This window comes from Antennarius striatus, chromosome 15 (genome assembly GCF_040054535.1).
Source record: "Antennarius striatus isolate MH-2024 chromosome 15, ASM4005453v1, whole genome shotgun sequence".
NCBI classification, from domain to species: domain Eukaryota; kingdom Metazoa; phylum Chordata; class Actinopteri; order Lophiiformes; family Antennariidae; genus Antennarius; species Antennarius striatus.
Genome location: NC_090790.1, coordinates 18,662,801 through 18,686,472, shown reverse-complemented (window position 1 = coordinate 18,686,472; position 23,672 = coordinate 18,662,801). Strand labels below are relative to the sequence as shown.

Below are 23,672 nucleotides of genomic sequence, written 5' to 3'. Positions count from 1 at the left end.
AATTACTTTAATTCCACTTTTATCTTAAGGCTGGGATGATGAATGTCTCCATTATGAAGAGTGTATTTTATAAAGGTGGGGAAAGAACTGGAGAGCTCAGCAGATGTCTTGGATTTGACTGAGATCACCAGCTTCATTTAGCTTCTGTTGTTTTATTCAGGTGTCTGAATATTTATTCATTTTTTATTTCATAATGGCAGAAAAAAAAGGCATGACGTGCAAAAATGGACGATTTATTGATATGAAAAACAAGCATTGCATGGAGTTGAAGTGTTTTACGGCTCTACTAGAGGGTGACTTCATTATATGATTACTTGAACGTCTAAACTCTTTCAGCGCTCCTTCCCTCACAATCCCAAAAACGTTGTATCTGACTGATGCAGCAAAAGAACGCTTGTTTTTTTGTTTTTTTTTACAGTGATCACAAATCAAACAGAATCATGAGAAGATTTTTGCAAATGAACTTTTATTCCTCTTGACATTTAAGCTCCTAGGCAACGGATACAGAAAACGGACGTAAGCGTCACTAAAGCAATCTAGCCCTGATCTTGGGCGCGACTACGACGGCGGTCTTAATCCCGAGCGTCGTCCAGGTGCAGCCGTTTAAGGCAGAGAGCCTTTCCATCACGGATTACATGGATCGTACGCGTTCACGTCAGCGTCCTCGATCCAGATGTTGGGGGCAGGATGTTCAAAGTGGGTCTGAAGCGGCGGAAACGTGGACGGGCAGGACGCTGCACCAGCAGATCTTCGGTGCACCTGAAGACCCCCCTTGACCTCATGACCTCACCTCTTGGCCTTCTTCTCCTTCATGATCTTCTTGCTCTCCTCCCTCCTCCGTTTGTTGACGGGGTTGCGGGGGTCGTAGATTTCGAAGGTGTCCTCGTCCTGCATGTTGGCATCCTTGACTTTTCTGGTTTGCTCATCAAACTGCAGAACATGGCCCATCCTAAATCAGACGGAGAGAGGTGGACAGAGTTCAAAGAACGGCTGCGGAGGATCCTCTAAATCACGGCTCGGCACGATTTTCACAGAGACGCCGCCGTCCTTTTGGCTTGGAGCAGTTTGATTATTATTGGAAATATATTTTTCAACACAAAAATAATCTTGGATCCATTGTGCTGTCGGTGCGTTCAAGGCTCGGACAAAAGGCTAAGACGAAGCCGGCTTTAGCTACGGTAGCTAAATTCCCATCATCATCATTAAATTAGGGAAAGAAAATAACTGCTTCATCCCACACGGATAGACTTTACATGTAGCTCATTTTTGGTCTCCACCAACCAACTTTTTGCAACTGTTTTTGAAATTGCATGAAAAGATGCTACCAGGGAAGCAAAAGAAGCAGCAGGTGATTCTCAACCAATCAGGACGCGTCATTCAGAGGGAATAACATCCACTACACTCACGTAGGAGTCTGATTGGTTAATATACGAACGTATTAATCCAGGTATTCAAAAATGCAGCCAAACCTACTAAAAAATAAGAGAATGTTGTTTACCAGAGGACAGTAACCAAGTATTTAAAGTTTTCTCTCAGTGTAAAGCCATGATGATAATGAGGATGATGATGATGATGATGGGTTGTGTCAGGTTCGTATTTCTGAGACTTCTTAGCAGCTCGACAATCCGGAAAAGACGCCAATTCTCTTATCGTTTATTGATCTTGATCTTCTTGACCGTTCAGCAACCGCCGTTATCGGTTTTGTGACGGTCTCCCGCCACAGACGGCTCATGGCTTCCTTTTGCGTTGCGCTTCGGGGTGAAAGGTCATGAGGATGTGAGAGACGGATGATCCAGAATGGCGCAGCCGAGGACGAGACATCCGGGACAAAAGCTTCGTCTTTGGTTCTATTTGTCACGATTTTAACTTTCTGGAGTCGTCATAGTATTTTTAAAGTAGACAGAAGAGTCTGAGTGTTTTGATCAGACGGCTGCTGCTGTGGATCAGGACAGTCTGTGGACGGCGTGAAGCTTCAGATCTTTCATGAAGCGATTCTCATGTTTTCTGACAGGCTTCTGTCGGACATTTATTCGTTTGATGTCTCCACGCGAAGCTAACTCCACCGCGACGCCGCCTCCCGTCTTTGACGTTGGCCTTTAAAAGTTGAGGCCCAGCAGAACGTTCTTATCTGCCCGAGTGAAAAATATTTACGTCTCGGCGGTGAGCGCTCAAAAACAGCAGAAACAGAATATTTTCTGTTGTATATTTTACAACATGACCCGACGCATGCCTCGTGTGCCGCGTTGAGCGTGTGTCGCCGTGAGTTCGGTGTGTGTGCGCTCTCTCACTCCTGCCTTCATTTGAAATCGGCGGGAGCTGTGACAGCTCATCTAGAATGTCATGGCTAGACTCTGGCGGACCCCCCGAGGAACCCCGCAGTGCGAGCGGGGCCGCCTCTGATAATTTGTCTAGCAGTCTCGGCGATGACAGCCCGCCGGCCGCTCGGCCTCGGAGTCCCGCGGCTCCAGAGACGCGATGTGGAAACGCGGCGTTTGAGGCTCATCAAAACCACGAGGCTACAGAAGCCTTTCCCACATTTATACATCTTTTTTTTGTTTAAGTAGGGGGTGGGAGTTAGAGAGGAGAGGACGGACGACGAGAGCATTGTGTGTGTGTGTGTGTGTGGAGGAGGAGGAGGAGGAGGAGGAAGGGGGAGACTGAATTTGTAGACACAGACACAGATGGAATAGTTTACCTCCTCTGGCCCAGACTTGACTTTCAATGTCTGACCTGTTGTAACCCACATTCTGTTCACAGAGTGGCAAAGACTTCCCACTGGTGTTTTTCTTAGGACGGCCTCGCTACCTCCTCCGCCGTCCTCTTTCCTCGCCATACCTGATGTGGGCGGCACGGCGAGGCGTCTGCAGCCGGGTGAGGCTCCGAGAATAAAACAACAACAAAAAAACGAAGCCAGCCAGCCAAAGGCTTCTCTCAAATTCATTAGGGCCCCCACACACACACACACACACACTTACACACACACATGCAGACGGACTGCACTTCAAGGGGGCTTCTTGAGACTAATAGCAACTACAGGTTTTGTTATTCTAAATCTCTCACACACATTTCGCTCGGATTCAAACACATGGTATTCATTTCAAACCTTTAATGTGTGTCGTTAGACTCCGAGATGTTTTTTGGTAGAAGACAGAATATGAGAGGAAAACATCGCGTCAGGGCTCATTTCCTGATGGCCGATCTGGTGGCTGCGGGTTGAAATCCCAACCTGACACACACGTACACACACACAAGCACACACAACTTGAACTTTGACACAAATTATGAGAAAATGACGCGGGCTTCGGATCTACAAATATATCATTCATTCGTTCCTATCGGACTCTTTCTTTGACGACCTCACGTTCGCCGCAAGCGAATGAAGAGCCGGAGGGAGGAAGATCTGTCAGGCATAAACGTCGGAGCGTTTGCCAAACTTCTTGAACTCCCCAGGAACACCGAGCTACTAATATCTGAAAGGGTGTCAGTGATTTAACAGTGATTTAAATCCCAGGAACGGCTGCCGCCCCCCACCACCACCAGAGGCGTCCATATGTCGTAGGTTTATCATTAAACGCTGACAACTCTGTCCTCCCGACGTCGGTTGAAATCACCTTGTTTAAATACCTGGAGTTATACCTAAAGAAGGGAAAGCAGTGGAGACATTCATCTGTTTCATCCCCGCAAAGACTTAAAGCAACATAAAGCAGCTTTTTTTATTTTTTTTGACAGGCTTGAAGGATCGTCAACGTGTGGAGTTATGAGGGAGGTCGTTAATATGACTGTCCACCTGATGGAAAGTAGATCCGACACCAACTCTCATGGTGAACTGCTGAACCCCTCAACGTTAAAATAGTGTTTTTAATGAACCCCCCCATCAGACAGAGTTAGCAGCAACGTGGAAGGCACGTCTTCTTTTTAACACTTTTTAAAGAGTTTACATCCTCACTTTGAGATACAAACACTAACCGACTGTCTTCACCTTAAGGGAACACAGACAAGAACTCATTTTTGCTCTTGGAAACATCCTGGATATTCCTTTAACCCTGAGAAAATTCCCCAAAACCTCTCTCCCGTCTCTCCAGAAGACGACCGAGGTGATGGGTTGTGCTATTTTTTTAATCGAACCACATCTTTCGACAAAACTAATCGACATTCTGAGGCTCACTGACCATCCTCTGTCGTCGTCTTCTCCCAGGTCTTCCACATCCTCCTCCGGAGCTTCACTGATGGCCGAGGATAACTTGGTCTTGAACTGATTGAGGAGGGCCAGCGTCTGCCAAACAAACGAGACGATTGACGCAGACGTACGGAGAGATTTTCTCCTGAAACGATCTGTGCCGTGTGTCGACTCCACGTACCTGTTCCTCTCTGTTAGAGGTTCTCGATCGTTTCTGTTTCCTCAGTTCCTCATACTTCTTTCGTCCCTCCAGATATTCAGCCACGGCCTCGTTGGGAGGTTTTTCATCCCCTGGAAAGACAAGAACACTATCAACCCTGAGAAGAGGTGGTGATATAGAAGCAGGTAAAGTAAACCCTTGAAATCCAAGCTGTTAAACATACAAGTCATTTGAGATACAAGTTTGTCCATATTTTTGTTTGACATACAAGCGAATATCAGAGATATGAACCATACTTTGGGGCTTTTTTACAAGGCTTGAACGGATTAAAGGGATTTTAATTATTTTAAATGGTTAAATGTTGCTTGACATACAAGCTCCGTCACGAAACGGATTCAACTCGTATCTCAGGGTTCTACTGATGGTTCTACTGTAATCTATAAAGAGCAAAACTTGACTCATCGTCATTTCTTTTCATTGACACACCTTGTTGCACTAAAAGAAGCAGGAAGTTTGATTTTTTTTTTTAGTAACTCTGGATTTTATTTTTAATATTTCTGAAAAACTTTCAAGACAGCAGCCATGATTTACATTCCCGTTACCCCTCAAGGTAAAATGAGGAATCTCCAGCAACAGCTAATAACTATTTGAAGGCATATTGACTTCAGACAGAAAGGGAAGTCGAGGGTGAACAAACAGCAACACTTCACTGATACTTGACAGATAAGGGGCTTAAAAAAAATGGGGAGAAGACGATCAGAGAGAAAAGATAAAAGGGAGTGAAGCTGGTCCCGCTGAGACGGTCGCCGCCAGACGTGATCTGAGCGATAATAAGAGACGCGAAAGGATGAGGCAACACGAGGCGCTCGTCTCATCTCAGGGCGACGAGCCCCGCATGAATCCATACGTCTGTCAACCTTCAGACGTAATGAACCGAACCCTCTCCCCCTTCGCCCCCACCCCAGAGACGACCTACATTCTGACCGCTACCGTATACCCAAACCCTTGTGTAATTGAACGCTCCTGGGCAAGTAAAGACCCCTTTAATCCTCAGCGGAGACGGGACATTTGAGCTTCTGTTGGACGTCAAACAGTTGGTTGGAGGAAACCAAAAACACAAGTTCTTGGATATGAAGAAGTCCTTAGAGAAGGAAAAGTACGTCGCAGCTTCCTGGAGAATTAAATCATTGTTTTGAGTCGTGTTTTAAAGCTAAAAATCAAAACTTGTTTCCCTTCTTTCTGAACATCTGGATGTTAGAATTGACCAATTATTGTTCAGACCAATTATCAAATCTGTGTCTGGTTGTTTATTTTGATACAGATCACGGATTTCTATGGACGGATGTGAAGAATTGAGCAATTTTGATGCTCTAATGCAGGGATCTCAAATTAATTTTCACCGAGGGCCCCATCAGCATAACGTCTGTCCTCAAAGGGCCAGATGTAACGAATAAATGTAAATAAATGGAACTCAATGTAATGTAACATAAATGTAACTACTCTGAATTTATTACTTATTCAAGTTACAAACATTATAGTTACACAGAAAAACTGTGTTTGTTTGTTTCTCTGTTCTAACATTAATCCTTTGAATTTGTCAGGTTATTAAACCCACAGAACTCCATCAATCAAGGGTCAAACTATCAATTAATAAAGAAAAATAACATCAAACGTAAGTTAGACATTAACTTTGTACATGGTTTTTTCAATGGTTTTGTCAAAATTAAAATGGATTTAATTCCTGCATTGTGGGAAATGTAGTTTTTGGTCAAAGCACACTTTTGAAGTATTTATTTTTACACTCTGACCTTTTATGCTCTTGCGGGCCACATGAAATGTTGTGGCGGGCCACATTTGGCCCCCGGGCCTTGAGTTTGACACATATTCTCTACAAGAAGACCTACTTGACCAAAAGCCAAGTTACTTTGAAGAGGGAAAGTCTGAACCACAGGTGGACAAAAAAAGAAGATGGTTGAGGTTGTCGAGGGCTGAAACTGTAAAACTGGACATCACAGCAACGACCGACGACACGCCAATCCATCACCCTGCTGACGTCGACGTCTCACGAGGTTAATGCTCTTCCCAGCTACGGGTCGTGAAGTCACCGACTGGCAGACGGAGTAACAGTCTGCTGGCAGGTGGAGCGCCCGTCTTTCACCACAACTCGATGTGATGTCACACAGGGAGAGGGCGTCGCCCCCGCGACGGCGTCGCGTCGCTGGACAGACTGACTGGACGCATTCAGCTGCATCCAAATGAATGAGGTAACAGAGAAAACAGCGCTCCGGGTTCAGCGAGACGAGCACGTTTTAACGTTATGTACTCAGCTGTTTGGTCCCAGATGGCTTGAGTGTTACAAGATAAACGAAGATCTAATGATAATTACTAGATTGCAATTATAGTTAAAGATTTTAATAGATTAAAAAAAGGCAGAAATTTTGGACGTTTTCCAGCTGCACCCAACCAGGATGAGACGCCGGCGTATGACCGACGCTTGACGGAAAGATTGCAAATCTTATCTGATCTAGGAATGCCTCAGGATCCCCCAGGAGGAACAGGAAATGGATTCTAGGGAGTGTCAGGGATACTCTGCTTAGCCTGCTGCCACTGTGACTCGACCCCCCCCCAGATAAGCAGAAGAAAAAAAGATTTGACGGATTCATCAAATTTGTGGGCTAAGTTGCTAAGTGTCCGGAGAGAATGTTAGCGAGCGCCACGCTCTCCCCGCGTCCCGCTGCTTCAACATGGAAGTCTGGTGCCGACGGGCAAATCTTTCTTTTGATTTATGAGACCAACAAGTGATCCCCCCCCCCACTCCCCCAAAGCAGTCACCTCTCCAGCCCCCCCCCCCCCCCCTCCCCGCTGCATGCTGACGGATGACGCCCCGAGGTCCGACACGAGGAACACACATCACCTTCTCCAGCTGTTGTCACTAACTACTGTCTTTGAGTTTGATGACCTTCTAACTACATTCCTACCCTCTCCTGTCACCCGGACCCACCAGCTACAAATCACACCGCCGATGCCGTGGCAACCGAAGGCTGTTGTGGACGACGGACGCCTCTTTCACGAGAGACGAGGTTGTGACGAGTCCAACCAGCATGGCGCCGGGCGGTGAGGCAACATCGCCGCCGATCATCAATCAGGTTGCGTGGACGAACGTCTCGGCCAACCAACCGGTTCCAGTTGTGCTTTACATCAAGTGTCAGTGAAGATTTATCAGCAAATATTTCAAGGAATTTAATAAAAGGTACTAAAGTTCTTGACAAAATGGAGGTTATGACCATAATTTATTTTAATGGGAACCAAAGCTGTCTTCACGTGGGACCAGGACAGACGGAGAGCTTCATCACATGGATCAGTCACGTTGACCTCCATCTAGATCGTCCCTATAGGTCCATTCTTTACAGCAGTAGTTCCCAACCCCCGGGTCATGGACCGGTACCGGTCTGTGGGTCGGTCGGTACCGGGTCACACAGAAAGAATCCAGAACTTCCATTATTTCTGTTTTCTTTCTGACCTGGCTCTGAACGATGTTTAGTTTTAAACGAGTGTATTCTCTCCTCCACATCTGTATGAGTCATTCTTGACGCTCGTGGAGATGCTTGCCTCGGTCACATGACTACCTTCTTAAAGGGGCCGCTCCGACCGCTAACACAAAATACATCACCACTAAACTGAAGCTAGCAAGCTAGCAGAACAAACAAGAAACAAGCATTGGTGTGACGTTACGAGGACGCTGCTAATAAAGTTGATACAAACTGGATTGAAATTTCTTATTAAATTTTGATAAAAACAGTTTTTGCTCTGGTTGTATTGTTTTATTTAGTTTCATTTTTCTGCCACACTTTAAAGGACTGTCTGTATAAATATTGTCTGGTATCAAACCAGTCTGTTGTGAAAAAGTGTTTGATGACCACTGTTTTGGTGTCAAGTCTCCAGCCGGGCTGGAGCTGGACTGGGTGGAGGTGGGAGAACAGACTACCTATCTACCTGTACTTACAGGTAGATAATGACAAATATAACCGAACAGGAGCAACAGCCCTCAACAGGGACGAATCGCACCTTCAACTCGGCAGCTAACAATCCATCGTTGAATAAGCAGCAGCGACGACTCCCTTCATATCTTACATGTCTTAGAAATAAACTGCCAAACGGTACACGGAGTAGACAAAATAACACGCAAATCTCGATCGTGGGTAATTTGGAGTTTCAGATATCACTCTGCAGCAACGGTTCTTGGGCACCGGTGAAATAAAACCCCACCAGCGCATGGGCTTAACCTGTATAACATCTCCGTGGTATAAAGACGGCTGCCACATCGTTTAGCGTGGGTATTGAATGGACAGTGGTTTCAGAATGGCTCTCTTATTTTTGGCTCCGGTACCAAGAAGTCATGCCAAGAGAGAGAAAACCAGACTAAGGCCACATGCTATAATTTATGTGATGAAAACTTTTTTTTTTTTTAACATCTGAAAGTTGATGTTGAAGTTTGAAGAAACACGATTGGGTTTCGCTCCAGTCGGGTGTGATGGGGGGGACGAGGAAGGGAAGGTGCGCACCAATCTTTATATTTTGAAAGCTTTAAGTTTTTCAGTTGCACCTTTCGTAGCTCAAATTGAATTTGTTGAAAGATAATCGGTGAAATGAATAAAACAGCTGCAAAGTTTTGTGAAGGTTTGCTCGTTTTCTGTCTCGAATATTCTGGGAGCTTTGAATTGTTGGTCGCAATCTCTGACATTTTTACTTATAAAACCAGAAAATGTAAAGAAGGATTAGTGGATCAAAGTCCGCCCTAATTTCATTAACCTCAATCCTGCATTATTTGCACTCCCACACACACACGCACACACACACTCACCCCCCCCCCCCCCCCCACAACTTACACTGACCAGTCTGAGAAGCATGTGATGGAAATGAGACCACAGGTTGACCTTCACAAACCAGGAGAATGATTTAAGTTTTAAGTGTCAACGTGAGCCTTAATGTGTGCGTGTTCGTCCGTGTGTGTGTGTGTGTGTGTATGTGTGTGTGTGTGTGTGTGTGTGTGTGCAGAGCCCCGACTGCAGTGGGACGAGATAAAACGGGTCTGCACCACAAGTGTTCCTCTGTGGCCGAGTTGAGCTTCCAGATTTACAGCATTCGAGCAGACATCCGTCTCCCCTGCAGTGACCACTGGCCCATGACATCTAAGAATTCTGTCTAATGGAATTAACTTTTGCTTCCAATGCAGAAACGTAATGAGGAACTCTTAAAAGAAACTCCCGCCTCTGGCTAAAGCTGCCAGAAATGCACAAAACAAAAGGTTCCCTGGCAGAGAATAAATACCTTATGAGATAATAGAGGAGCTTAGGCTTGATGCCACTGAGCATAACAATGCTGGACTGTTACCGACTCAACACTTGAGTTTATAACTCAATCAATTAGGAAAAAGTCTCTTTTTGCTGAGTGTGTTTATTGACAGGGCTTAACTGGATGCAGGTAGCAGCGAGAGTGACTCATCGACTCCCAATCGCAGCGTTCAAGAACGATAAAAGCTCATATTTGCATCTCCTTCACCTAAAATCGAAGACACGAAAAAGCGTCGGTGCTCGTGGGAGACCGAAAACTGTATTCGGACTCCAAAAAAAAAAAAAAACACCCGACGTGGTGTGCAGGAACTTTTGGCTGGTGCTAATCCCAAACGGCAGAAACCCCTGCAAACTATTCTGTTTTGTTGTGCAAGAATGTAAACACAACCTCTGTCGAAGCGGTTTTTGGTCATTTTCAAAAATGTGTTTCAGCATCAGCAAAAAAAAAAAAAAAAAAAAATCCACAGACTGAAGGCAGCACGAATGACTGCAATGTGGTGAGGACCCCTGGACGTTTGGGAGGCATGGAGGGAGTGGGGTGTGTGTGTGTGTGTGTGTGTGTGTGTGTGTGTGGTTCTCCATGCTGGCCGAGGCTGCAAACTAACAAACACACTGAAGGGTTTGATGTGCGACTGTGGCGGCCACTCAACAATTTGCACCCACGCAGTTTTGCAGTGGGCTTTAACACAAAAATGCAAAAACCCTCGCGGAGGAAAAATAGACGTCTGCAACTAATTGACAAAATCAGAGGGTTGCCTGCCTTAGTGTCCATTAGCAGAGAATGTAGGAGACCACCCTCTTAGAAACTCTGTTCACACTTAAAGGTCTGGGGAGCACTGCTTCAAACATCCTTAAAATGCACCCAGTTGTGGTAGTATACATTTACAGTATATTATCAAGCACCAGTAAATCCAATAGTCTAATGGGTACCATAATACGCATCCATCAGAATAAGTAGGGAAATAAAATCTGCTCACATACCCTCTGTGGCTTTATCTACAGCAGGTTTTGAACTTTCTTCTTTCCTTTGCTTTATGGCCTGCAGTTCCTTCTTCAACTGTCGCGCCTCTTTCCGCAATTCATCACTGTGAGGGGTGAGGGGGGGGAAATGAGGTTGAAGAATTTAAGTTCAACATATATAAATGTAATGAAGGATTAAACTCTACGCAGACAAGAACGATGACAGAGCGAAAAGGTTCGGAGACAAAGGTCAGTCGTGAAAAATGTACGGCGAATAGTTTCAGCAGACTTCTGGCTGCGTCGGCTCCTTCTGTTGAATAAACATATGCATCATTTTAAAAAAAAAATGACATCAGAGCGCTGAATGTTAGTGGTCTTCACAAACAAACATCAATTGTCTTGAGATGTTATGCCTCTCAAAATTTAATGCTCATGGCTAATTATGTGGGTATATAAAACAAACATAAAACACTCTGTGCAAGTGTCAGAATGAAGAATGTACGTTAAAAGCTTGTGTTACTCCAATAAATTTAATGGACCCTTAATAAAGTAATTGTTCTCCCCACCCAGCTCCTGGAAAGCGCTGGAGTAAGTGTCGGGGTCGGCCGGTTTAAAGTGAGAAAAATGTCCATGTGTTTCTTGTTTAGAGATGAGTAATTATCATTCAGTCGTTGACGCTGTGACTTTTTAACCCATTAAAACGCTGTCACTGAATAATGGTAATAAATACAGATAAAGTCAGTATATCAGCGACTATCCTAAGTGGGATTGCAGCGATACAAATCTTAGACGGTGCTCGTCTGTGGCTTTTAAGTTTGATTAGCTGTGCGTGGAGAGAGATGGTGAAACATTGCAATGCAAGTCGTGAGTGAGTGAATGATGTCGGCAATGAAGCCTTAAAAATAGAGTGGAGAACAATGAGACACAGGCAACAATATATCCTGTCAATTGATGCTTGTTTCAAATATTCACCGGTATGTGAAATGAAAGCGCCTTGAAGTTAGTTCTGCATGGAAGAAGCCAATGCCAGCATAAGTTTTGAGATTGATAACTCACTGCCTGTATTCTATAAACACAGTGGAAAAAAATTACACCACAACAGTATGTGAAAAGGAAAAATGTTGAATTCCATAATTCATTTTTTTCAACCAGGTCTGCGACATTGCATATTTAAGCTCTACAAGAAAATTTTAATTTACTCATTTTTAATGACTAGAGGAAATGTGTTCAGATTGAAGCATGACTCAAACTGTTTCTACTATAAAGAAATCACTAATTATAGGTTCCCTCACAGTAAATGATGTGAAGGCCATACCAATGAAAACCTCTGGCAAACCAAATGATCTTGGTGTCAGATGGGTTACTTCCAGTTGCCTGTAGGTGGCGCTATCGCTAAACTTGCATAATGGTATTGAATATCGTGAAATACAGCAGTATGGATCAAAGTTCCAAGCTAAACTTTGTTCATTTATCTTCAACTACCGTTGAGAAAACTCCTGTTTTAAGTGTGACAGACTTACAAATGGACGGATGGAGCTCATTCAGAATCCCGGTCCACTTTGTGACGGAAGTAAAAATCCTGAGATCACGAGATACATGTCCAGAGTGATGTCCCAAGACCAGCAAGTCTTGGGTTACGTCCCGTCAAGACAAACAATTCTTTTGTCAAGACTAAAAACCATCAAGAAACCACTCCTCAAAGTCTTGTGTTAAGACAAACATCCAAAAACAAAAGACTAAAGCTGAGTGAAGTCCTGAGGCAAGACCAATGAAATGTCAAGTCAAGAAAGAGTCCTAAGTCAAGACAATACGTGTCAAATCAAGAGGCAAGTCAAAGTGACATTCCAAGGCAAGACTGATAATGCCTCAATACAAAAAGGACAAACACTAAGATCCAAGATAGGTCAAAGGCCATGTTCCGACTCAAGGACCAGTCCTAAATCAATCAATCAAGTCGAAGAAAACAAGTACCGGGTGAAGGCAATAGTCACAACTCAAGACAAATCAATCAATCCAGTACAATTGACTACAAAAACCCTCACACCCTGGCGTAAACACTGGAGAAGTAATGAAACACTTAACCCATCCTGTCCTCAAGTGGCACAAGATGAAGCCAAATGGACGACACTCAGCAACCCATTTAAAATCTTGAACTCAATGAGACAGGCCGTGGCACATCTTCGATTCAAAGTCGTGTCCATTTTGGCAGAAAGCCTAAAGCTCAACTCATGCAAGGCTAAGTGCTAAAAGTCTGAACCGATGCTGATTAATGTTCCCGTTCTGATGATTGATACTGCTGCCAGAATGGGAGCAGATCTGTTATGTTAGGAAATCATAATATTTTCGTGCTGCCTGACAGTTCTGTTTTTGTCCATTCTCTTTGTGGAGCACAGGTAAGCTGCACAGTGAGGGCCTCTGGCCTCGAACATGCGAGGCATCTCCAGACCAAACAATGGCTGCCTTTGTTTCTTACATCTGCTTCTCTGGGCTGACATTTATTTATATCCTTTTCTTTTCCTTTATCTAAAGGTTTAACTCTTTCAAATACTTGTGTTACTGGTGTACAATTCTCTGACAGACTCTTTTGCTTGCAGGACATGGGGTGTTGTTCTACTGCTAATCAAAGGCAGTTTGGAGAAGGGTCTTGCGGTGTTAATGTGTGAGTTCTGTGTAACAAAAGGCTTGCATTAGCAGGAGCTTTGGACAGCTGGTAAGAGGAGGTTTCCAGACCGGGGGACAGGGTGCCGAGTGGGGGAGAACCAGTTAATAGGACCAGTAATTGTTTGGCTAACTGTGCCAACTAGCAAACGCCAAGTACAGTTAGCAGCAGAGAGCGTATACTCTTGCAACAAGCAAAGCTATCCATCCATCAGGAACCCATGTAAATCAAAGAGTCCTGCCAGAGCAGCTGGAGGACATCTGAAGGAAAACCAGAAAATATTTTGTCCGTAAAATGAGATCCAGATCAGGAGTCTGGTCTGAGCTGTCCCTGCTCTCGATGAGGGAGCCAAGGCCGAAGATGACCAATGAAAAAAAGTTTATTTAATGGGCTCATTTAAAATATAGTAAAAATGGAAAGCTAGCATTCATTATTTGAAACTATCAGTTTTACTATGAACCACTGACATCACAAGAATTTAGCAGAAAATAAAGGGTCGGCTTTGGGTCTCGTTTCAGAGCCGAGGCCAACTTGATGTCCCGTCTCCTCGTTTGTTTCCCCGCCGCTCGGTGGGATTCACATGAGGAACCAGTCAGACGTTCGGCTGTCACTCCTTTTTTTTTCTTCTTTGAGAAAAAATGTTGCAGCTGAATCCAAGTCGCCAAGAGCAGAACTAGTTGGCAGAGTCCGACTTGGCCTACGTGAGGAAGTCGCCTGCTCGGCACCGTCTACCAGCAATGACAACAAACCTCTTCTCTGAGATTTATACACGGTACGCTAACGCTGCTCAGATGTGTCCAACCAGATGTTCACCAAATGATTCAAAGACTGCAGCTGCCATTCAAATTTCACACACGAGCTAAAGCCCAGTAAATTTAGTCCAACCTGAGACCTTTTCTTAAAAAAATGCACCTCAACTCATTACATCTGTTTGTCATGAAAATCAGGTCTAAGAATTGTCTGCATTCAGAGACCATTAATGTAGGTCTTCGTATGTGTTGTCAGGACAATTTCACATCTTTATTGTCTTGTCTACATCTAGAACAGACTATTTGAGACAGTAAAACATTTGTTTTAATTGTTGCTTCACATTAGATTGAATTAAAGCAGAACCTCGAGATACGAGCTGCTCAACATACAAGTTTTTTGAGATACAAGTCATTGTGCTGTCCAAGATTTTGTTCAAAATATAAGCAAAACTCAAAATACATGTGCTTCAAGAGACTACCGCTTTTTGGTGGATGGATAGAACATCAGCTGAGACCGGATCTCGTTCTCGTTGGTGGAGTAAAGACACAGCTTGTGTACTTTTGTGACTTTTGCGTTTCTTTTCATTCTTTATCATTGTTTATGTATGTTTATTGTTTATGTATATAATTAATTATATACAGGTAAAATCTGCATAACTGGTTGATTAAAATATGGGGTTTTTCTTCATAATTTGAGGGACTTGGGGCTTTTTTACAAGACTGAGACTGATTAAAATGACTTAAGTTATTTTAATGGTTAAATGTTTGACTTACGAGCTCAGTCACGGAATGGGTTAAACTCGTATCTCAAAGTTCTACTGTAAATAGAATTTCAGTACGCAATATTTTTGTTTTATATATTTAAGGCACTTTTCTGTCCTCCATCTATCAGGTCCAGAGTAATCATCTTGCCTTCTTAGAATAATGGTGCACACGATCCGCCCTGCCTCCCCCGTAGTACCGAGAGGTGAGGCTTCATGCATATATTCTACAGAGCGGAACACTTTGGACTGAGTGATCACTTTCTGCCTGCCTTAACACGCCGCCATTCGGAAAACAAGAGATGTATCCGAGGCAACAGCCAAACAATCGGCTCCACGGACCCGCTGCCAATAAATAGAGAGAGGCCAGAGAGGACAGGAAAAGCCCCAACAACACCTGTTAAGACACACCTGGAGGCTCAGAAAATTCCTCTCAAGACCCTCGCATCCCAACACCACAAATTATTTCACTTTTAAGCACTTAATAATTCAAAAACTATATTTCTGCACAGAGCAGATAAATCACAAATTGTCGAGACACATCCAGAGTATACATGAGGTTATACCTGGGAGATCGTGATATATTGGCTAATAACCCTAATAACTTCTCCTAAAAGGTCAAACCAACAAAAAGAAAAAATTAAGTAACCATCTTTCTGATAATTTAATTGCTTAGGTAAAGTTTTATATTTGTTTGGATGCTTCATTTTCTTCTAATCGATTTAAGTTTTCATCGAGAAACCCGATTAAGAAAATAAAAGCAAGTAGTTAGCTAAGATGTAGGAGGGACATTATAACTGTAGTTTAATTTAGAAATAGATACAAACGACTGGCCAAGCGTAGTCGGCATTCATCCATAATTTGCAATTAGGAATTCCATTTTATTCAGCAAAGATGAAAGAAGTAGACCTGAAGAGGTGGATCTCTTCTGAAAGGCGACAGAGAAGACGTCACATCCATCCCCTGAACTGGACTCCACCAGGCGGCAGGAGGAGACCATTTACAAAAACATTAGCCGAGCAGAGATAGAAAACCTGCCCAGATCTTCCCATTAGCCGCGAGATAAACAAACCTTAATATGCAAATCTAGATATATGCCTGTTTGTTAAAGCCTTTCTGGCCCTGTTGCCCTCGAGGGTACGTGAGGGCTGCCAGCTACCGTCAACAGTTCAGAATTATTTTTTTTTAAAAATGGTGAAAACTTCAGAGCTGCGGATAATTAACTTTTCATAAAGAAAGTATATAAATTGATTGGCAGGACACCAAGAACTCTTGATTCAGAAGCTTGTCTTTCACACTGGAGCTTCTGGCAGGAGTCTGAGGCTGACGCAGGAATTTCACAACCTTAAAAATAGTACAGAGATGACCGTATGGTTCATGAAAAATTCTATCGTTTTCTAAATTGTACTAGTGGGCGTTCTCGACTATTTTTTGGGGGGGGGGTTTCTCTGCATTCCCCGTCTTGAGCCTTCAAGTGACTTAAAGAGATTTCATTGATTGATCCCGGCAAAAACTGTTTCAGGTGAAAACATGGCAGCAGCGACTTCTTCCCTCTTCCTGCTACTCGGACTGGACTCGAACCAGTCAAGCGACTGAGCAAGTGATGTGGATGAATGTGCTCGAATAACAAGATGGCTGGGTGAACTCCCCTCGGGGGGGCACTTCATGGTTTGGTGCAGAGCCAAGGAGAACCGAGAGCCGGAGAGGAGGAATCCAACCTCAACACAGGAATTTGCATGACTTTGCAGAGCGATGGAGACCAACACGTTGCCCAAGCAGCCGACCAAGGTTCCTCTTTTAGAGCGGCTTATCTGCCCCGGCGATTATTGGCTGGATCCTTTGTTCTTCTGCTCGTCAGACACGATGGATCAAAGTAATGAATCTTGCAGAATATCAAGGATTTGTTTCACGATTTATTTCAATCACATTTAGCCATGAATTATCTCTAAACGGCCTGTGGGGAGAGAAAACGGCAGTGAATGTGCGCAAATGTTGACATTGATCGCGTTCCAAGTGGGTTTCTGCTGTTTAGTTTTTTTTTCCCCTCCAGTCTCGAACGCTCGTCCTGGACAGCCATCGCCATCTCGAACTGTTTCCAGCGTACAAGTGCCCCAAATATGGGGCAGACATGCTACAGTGGGCCAGAGATGTGTAAACCTCGCGGTTCCAAAACATACACAATACCGCTGCCAAGAACTGGATTATCTCAAGCAGCTTTCTGCACAAAGGCAGTGCCCGAATGCTTTCTTGATCCCCGCAACCTTTCCCTGCGAACGCGTTTGGTTGTGACCGATGACAAGAGACAGGTGCAGCCAATTAATGGGGAGTGACGCAGCGTCCCGCTCAGGCGGGATAATTACTGTCTGACGTCCTGTTTGAGGTGCGCCGTCCGCGGGGTTGAGGAAAACACTTTCTCCAGGAGCGACACAGCAGAAGGTCGAATCCAAGACTGAGGGAAAGCAGACGGCGGGGGATCTGTGAGAGGCTCGAATGTCCCATCGATCTTCTACACCGACGAGGATTCAACAGATTTAAACAGCAAAATGCTCAAAGAAAATTTTTTTTAAAAAGTCTTATTGAACAAAAGGCCAGTCCAGGATTTCAATGTTTCTGCATGGAACCTTTTTCTTTTTTTTCAGCGGCACTAACCCCAGAGTGCATCCTTATTAATACCCTCATAATGATTTCAGCTGTAACACCCACAAGCCCACACATAAACACACACACCTACAGCGCAGTTATGTACTTCTTGCTCTAATGGCACGCTGTGAGAGGACCCCAGCACTCGCTTTACTCCGCTCACACCGTCTGCGCCGCGCATAGGTGTGTGTGATAACAAGTGATATAAATAACAGGAAGTGCGGTGCCGTCATTATCTCCAGCCCGCGGTAAGTGAGAAGCGATTAGCAGAGGCAGCAGAGGGAGTCGGGGTCCTGCTGGCAGGAGCAGCTCCCGCCGTGTCCCGCAGCCATATGGAAGCGTTTTGCTTCCCCAGTCATGCCCCGTCGGGTTGAACAAAAGTGGCGACGACCACATACACTGCTTTTTGGGACTTGATTCAGTGTTGTCTTTTATAAATCCACCTCCTCCTCCTCCTTCTTCTTCAAACATATCTAAACCAGACTTGATCAATAATAGCAGAAAAGAAGCATCAAAACTGCGAGCACAAAAACTCAACCATCCTTAGCAACGACCGCAAACATCACAGCGGGTCGAGACAGAATGAGATCCGTTTTCATCTGTTGTGACTCTTTGTTTTGTTTCGTGTTGTGTTGTTCGAGGCGCAGACAACCAGGACTTGGCAACTTGTGCGTGAATCCGAACAAGTCCAAGCATTTTGCAGTCGTGGATTATTGCAGTGAAATCTCATCCGGCTGCTGGAGAGGGATGTGAGATAGTTTAGACCTGATGTCAAAAAGGGGGAAAAAAAACAACAAAACTATTTGGGTTTCAGGGTCATTCCTAATTTCAAGGTTGCTTCAGCAGCCTTGACTCTGAGAAAGAGAAGACACAATCAGCTTCATCCCAACGTAGGCCAGAGAAAGCTGCAGACACCAGAGAAGCGTCCTTCACACACACATCGCATAACCGCCGCTCTGAAAAATGTTCCGACGTCAAGGTTTAAACAGATCCTTAACCGGAATAGACTTCAATGCTTTTCAGCTTCGCACTTTCACAAAGCAAGAAATCAAGCAGCAAAGCCACATTCTCCAACAAGTAGATAAATTCAAGCACTTTTAATGACACCCCCCTGTCTGTTCACGAAAACTTCTCCGCCGCAATTTAATCTTCAAACTTTCCAGGACTGGTGGAATTGGTCGGACTCTCCTCTTCCTCAAGTTGTTCACCTGAGATGATGAAGAGCTGCATTCGCATGTCCAAGCGGGTTTCTCCAGATGTGAGCTCAATTACAGATCTCTCTAGAAATCAACTCATTCCCTCACTTCCGTGTTTTCCCCCTTTCCTTGTTGGATCGTCAGCAGGATTATTACATCCCGCGAAGCGGTGGTGTATTATAATTGTTAGTGTTTGTGTGTTCATCCGTCCGTTAGTCCACCAAATATCTTCACAACCGTTGCAGATAGAAACATGAAAGAAAAAGCACATTACTCAGGCAGCAAAGGGGATGAAAATGAGATGATGACCTTGATCTTGAGAAAACTAGGTCAAGGTCAAATTTCAATTTTTGTACATTTTTTCGCACATATCTCAGGAATCGGACAACAGAAAGACGAGGAAAATAAGGCGTTGTAGTCAGGGAGGCAAGGGGATGGAAATTAGATCACAACCTTGACCTTGAAAAACTAGGTCAAGGTCAAATTTTCCCTTACATCTCTGAAATGAATGAGACATAATCACAAAACAAAAAGCATTTTCAGGAAGCCAGAGGCACAGAAATGTGTAGGGCAGGGTGAAGTCATGGATTCATTTATCCCAGGTACGCTTCTCGGAATTTATCTAATTTTATATTTTGCTTTTTGTGACATTTATGGCCCTGCTGCTGTCGTAAAAAAAAAACACAGAACAAGTCAACTTATCAAAGTTAGTAACCAGATTAAAACGCTTCCGGTTTGGAAGGTTTTGTGAAGATAAATCCAAAGACATCCTGGAAGCTCTGGGACTAAAACCTTCTTTGTGCAAACCCTTTCACACCCGCCTTTCTCTTCCTTTCCCTCCCGGGTGACTAGATACCGGTCGCTGTTCCTCCTCCTCTTCTTACTCCTTCTCAGTGCGAAGCAGCTGAGAGCTCAAAGTGGGGCAGTAGTGGGAGAGCGGCGCTCACCCTGCAACAATGCCCCCTTTGTCCCGGACCAACACTACCTACCGGCCCGCGCTTTGATTCGCTGCCAAGACAAACCACTGTGTTGGGTTACAGTTCTTGTAGCAAAACAATCTGTGCTTGTGTTTAATATACTACAGTCTGCCTGCATTGAGCTGGCTGTCAGTCAAAGCACACACACACACTCGCACACACACATGCAGTGACTCAGGGCCCTCTCCTTATCCCATTAGCGCTAATGAGAGAAGGGTATGTTGATGATGTGTGCTGAGGGCTACCTGTTAAGAGGATATGAAGGAGCGACGGATCAAAGAGAGATGAAAGATAAATCGCTCTCTCTGTTCTCCGCGGGTCGTTTTCATACTAATGTTTGTCTCGCCTTCGTTTCACTCAGAGAGACGTCCTGTTTGATTCTGCTTCAGCTCGGGTCATGTGGTTCAAGCGCCGACGCTGTGTGAGTGTCCGAAAACGGAACGAGAGTTGGACGATATTTAGATGAGGAAAGGAGGGAGAAAATTTAAATTAAAGAACACAGTTGTCACATTTTATTCGATATACATATTTTGCCAATGTCAAAACTCCAAAGACGAAGTAAACGGGCCTTGATGACGTCACAGTGATCTCATTTGGGGCTTTGTGAAACTTATTTAAACTCCAGATTGAAATTCTGAGTCTGCATTACAAATTATTACGTGTATATTAATGTCTAATGCATTTCAGGTGCATTGTGGGAAATTTTGCATCGCTACGAGTAAGAACGTCGGCGTTAATGAAACCCCAAACAATAAATAACATATGATGGCAGGAGGAATATTTAGGACTTTTGGACAGCTGTTCAGAAGAAACAAATGAAATGTTTCTGTAAACTTTAATATTTCCTCTCCTTCTTAACCGTCAATGGCTCAACCCTCACAATAGTAAATAAAATATTTAAAGCTCAGGTTCCACTGTGAGTGGTTTTATTTACGTCTCTTCTTCTCATAAGAGCAAAAATTTGGACAGTCCACTCTGATCCGGATGGATCGCTTCCTCTCTGTCTCAGCGCCACGCGGATCAACAGCGCTCCCGCCTGGCTGTGACGCTCTGTTACAAGTGGAACACCAGCTTGTCAGTAGCCAACAACCTTTTTTTCTGCACACACCGTTTTAATGTCAGACAATATTTTCACGATAAATGCAACAAAATAAAACTAAACGAACAAAATAAAACTTGTGTTTTCTAAATATAATAATAATAAACGTGAATCCGTTATCAAGAGTGACTCATAGACAGACGTGGAGGACAGAATGAGGTAGGAGCGTGCTGCCATACCTGCGGCTGGGCTTCTTCCCTCGCTCTTCTTCACCGGGTTCACTCGTTTTCTCCGCGCCTTTTTCTTTCTGCAGCTTTTTGCTGATGAGTTCCCTCATCTTCTCTCTCCTTTCTGGATCAGACGCTCCATCTGCATCCATGTCATCGTCAACATCGCCATCAGCCTCATCGTCTGTCTGGGAGGCAATGTTAAATAATATTAGAATATTGAAAATTTTAGATTGAAAAAGATTATTATTTTTTATATATCTTAACATTATGTCTGAAATACCTCAGCAGTGTCTCCTGGAATCCCCTTCCCATTTTTCCTGTTAAAGCACAAATGGGGTTGTTGTTAGAAAGAAACTGGATTCATGGCTGCAGGATAAGCCTTTTTATTAATGAATGAATTGTACAAACTTGTCAACTGCTGGGACAGAACTCAGTCTGGGATCGTCTTTCAGAAGGTCATGGCTGCTTTTGCTTTTTCCCTTTAGCGACTGAAGAAACAGATTTTGTCATTATGTCTTTTAAATGGTTCCTCTACCTCAATGTGACCTCAATGAGCCGACCGACGTGTTTAATGTGGATCAATTAGTCGAATGAATGATGATTAGTACCAGCTAATTTATTATTATTTATACTCTAGTACCTGGCTGACTTGATTCACCATCTCTTCTTCTTCTTCTGCTTCCTCTCCAAAAGACAACAAACTGAAGTTTCTACAAAAATGACAAAAATACTGGCACTAAATATACATTTGATGGTGTAGAAACTGAAAATGCATTTAAACACAGAAACTCAAGGAGGAATCTCACATCAAAAAATGGAAATCAACAAAAGAGCAGGAGAAAATTTTTTTTTTTAATTTAAAGTTCCCATCAGAGAGGAAGTCTGAGGACTCACTTTGTGGCTTTTGATTGTGACTTCTTTACTTCCTCTTTCTCTTTTTCCCTCTTGGATTTTTTTAACTCACGCGCTATTATGTCATCAAAGGGGGAATGAAGCACCTGGCAGACACAAAACTTTCTTTTATCAGACACTAAAAACAGAATCAAACAGGTTAAAAATCAGAACAAAAGAAGAAAAATACCTCAGCGCATCTTATATTGTGGGGATTCAAAGGTCTTTCTTCAGCATCGCATGCAACCTCTGCTAATCTGAGCATGTTGTAGACAGTGTCTCCTGTGACCTGCGGTGGGGGGGGGGGGTCAAGTAAAGTCATATAAATGCTGATATGCATCCATACATGTGGGAGACATTTCTCACAAACAATGATAATCCGAATTCAACTGCTGCACCAGGACAAACTCAAACACACACTGGAAATATACCTTTCCGAATATGGTGTGTTTATTGTTGAGTTCATCTGCACGTCCCAGGGTGAAGAAAAACTGGCTTCCGTTATCATGTGGTCCAGCATTTGCCATTGCAACCAAACCTCTCCGATTGAAGCGCAGTCTGGAGTGAAATTCATCCTAAAAATACAAGCGTTTCAAGGTTTTATTCAGTCATACATAATATTCTATTAGCTGAAACACTGATTATTCAGAACGAGCTCAAGATTTCCACAAAGCCACCTGACCTTGAACGGACGACCATATATGGACTCTCCACCTGTTCCTGTTCCTGTGGGATCTCCTCCTTGGATGATGAAATCTGGCACCACTCGATGAAACAAAGTGCCGTCATAGTAGCCTAAAAACACAGAAAGATAACACGATGAAGTCACACTTCTTTTAAAATGACTGGATTTTCTTTTTTTTTTAAATACAATGTCTTGGTTTTAATTTTTTTACCTTCCATGCACAGTTGCACAAAGTTCCTGCAAGCTTTAGGGGTTTCCTTGGACCATAGCTCAATGTCAATTTCACCTGCTGAGGTCTTCAACAGGACCTGAGTGAAGATCAGAACGTGGAACGTTAAGGAATTTGTAAAAATTTATTTTAATTTTGTATTTTTAGCTATAAGCAGCCAGAAAAGCAACACATTCTGCATCTTTTAGCACTTAATCTGACGAAGTGGAGGTTCGTTAAAGGACATGCAGTGAAGGTTCACACTGTTAACTATTATATTAGGACCTGGGCTTTTATAGCTGTATTTAAGTAGAACTACAGATGTTGCTGCATCGTTGGTGTTAAGAGAAATGTGTAAAAAAAGGACGTTAAACTGGACATTAAAACAGGAAAAGGTTGCGCTCACCTTTCCGTTTGTTGGCGGCTCTTGGATGTAAATGTTGCTCATTTTGCTAAATGATTTTTTTCTTCCTCACTAACGCAATAGAAATCTGTTTTCACACTGTAAGGTAGTTCAAAATATAAAAACGGGTTTTATATTAAGTTAGCTTGCAAATTTCATACTTTTCTCTCCACAGCCATCTTGGTAATACATGTGAGCTAATTGTTTACGTCAGAAAACGTGGGGGGGATTCTTGATTATACATTTTTATTATTTACATCATTTTGCATATTAAAACGCAAATACTTAAATTTCTTCGTATAAATATAAAATTATACTATAGGGGGATGATAATATACATAATTATGTATTTATACCATAAAAATTTCAACCCAAGTTCTGAAGATTTCCCTGCAGTTTCGTTTTGGTTTGACCTATGTGTTCCAAGATAATACACCCGCCAAAACAACGGAGCGATTCTGGTCCGTTACAGTAACAAGATGACATACCTTAGATTCACAGTCAAAATTTGATACGCACGAATATGTATTATACTGTTTAATTGTGTTAAAATTAGTTTAAAAAAACCACAAAAAATATGTGTAAC

The 23,672-nt window shown here is 43.4% G+C and overlaps 1 protein-coding gene across 2 annotated transcripts; it reads right to left on the bottom strand.

The window, feature by feature from the left end:
- Window positions 1-445: 445 nt before the first annotated feature.
- On the bottom strand, window positions 446-23,277 carry cwc27 (CWC27 spliceosome associated cyclophilin). 2 transcript variants are annotated; one of them, XR_011038172.1, is made up of 15 exons: window positions 23,090-23,277; window positions 22,687-22,783; window positions 22,473-22,585; window positions 22,222-22,365; window positions 21,981-22,079; window positions 21,794-21,897; window positions 21,540-21,609; window positions 21,308-21,387; window positions 21,180-21,216; window positions 20,909-21,084; window positions 10,670-10,773; window positions 4,359-4,468; window positions 4,170-4,273; window positions 3,104-3,226; window positions 813-949 (listed from the first exon to the last, which is right to left on the bottom strand). XR_011038172.1 is itself a non-coding variant. In XM_068334520.1 (14 exons), the coding sequence occupies exons 1-14, from the start codon at window positions 23,129-23,131 to the stop codon at window positions 787-789; spliced, it is 1,443 nt and encodes a 480-aa protein (XP_068190621.1). In that variant the 5' UTR covers window positions 23,132-23,277; the 3' UTR covers window positions 446-786. The 2 variants fall into 2 exon arrangements, 1 of the variants encoding a protein (XP_068190621.1); XM_068334520.1 differs by lacking the exon at window positions 3,104-3,226 and having other exon boundaries at window positions 446-949.
- Between the last annotated feature and the right edge of the window lie 395 nt (window positions 23,278-23,672).

Coding starts and splice junctions, on each gene's coding strand:
- cwc27 (XM_068334520.1), bottom strand. CDS start 23,131: ATGAGCAACATTTACATCCAAGAGCCGCCAACAAACGGAAAG. Junction 22,080..22,221: donor AACACACCATATTCGGAAAG/GTATATTTCCAG, acceptor CCCCCACCGCAG/GTCACAGGAGACACTGTCTA. Junction 21,217..21,307: donor TCTGTCCCAGCAGTTGACAA/GTTTGTACAATT, acceptor GTGCTTTAACAG/GAAAAATGGGAAGGGGATTC.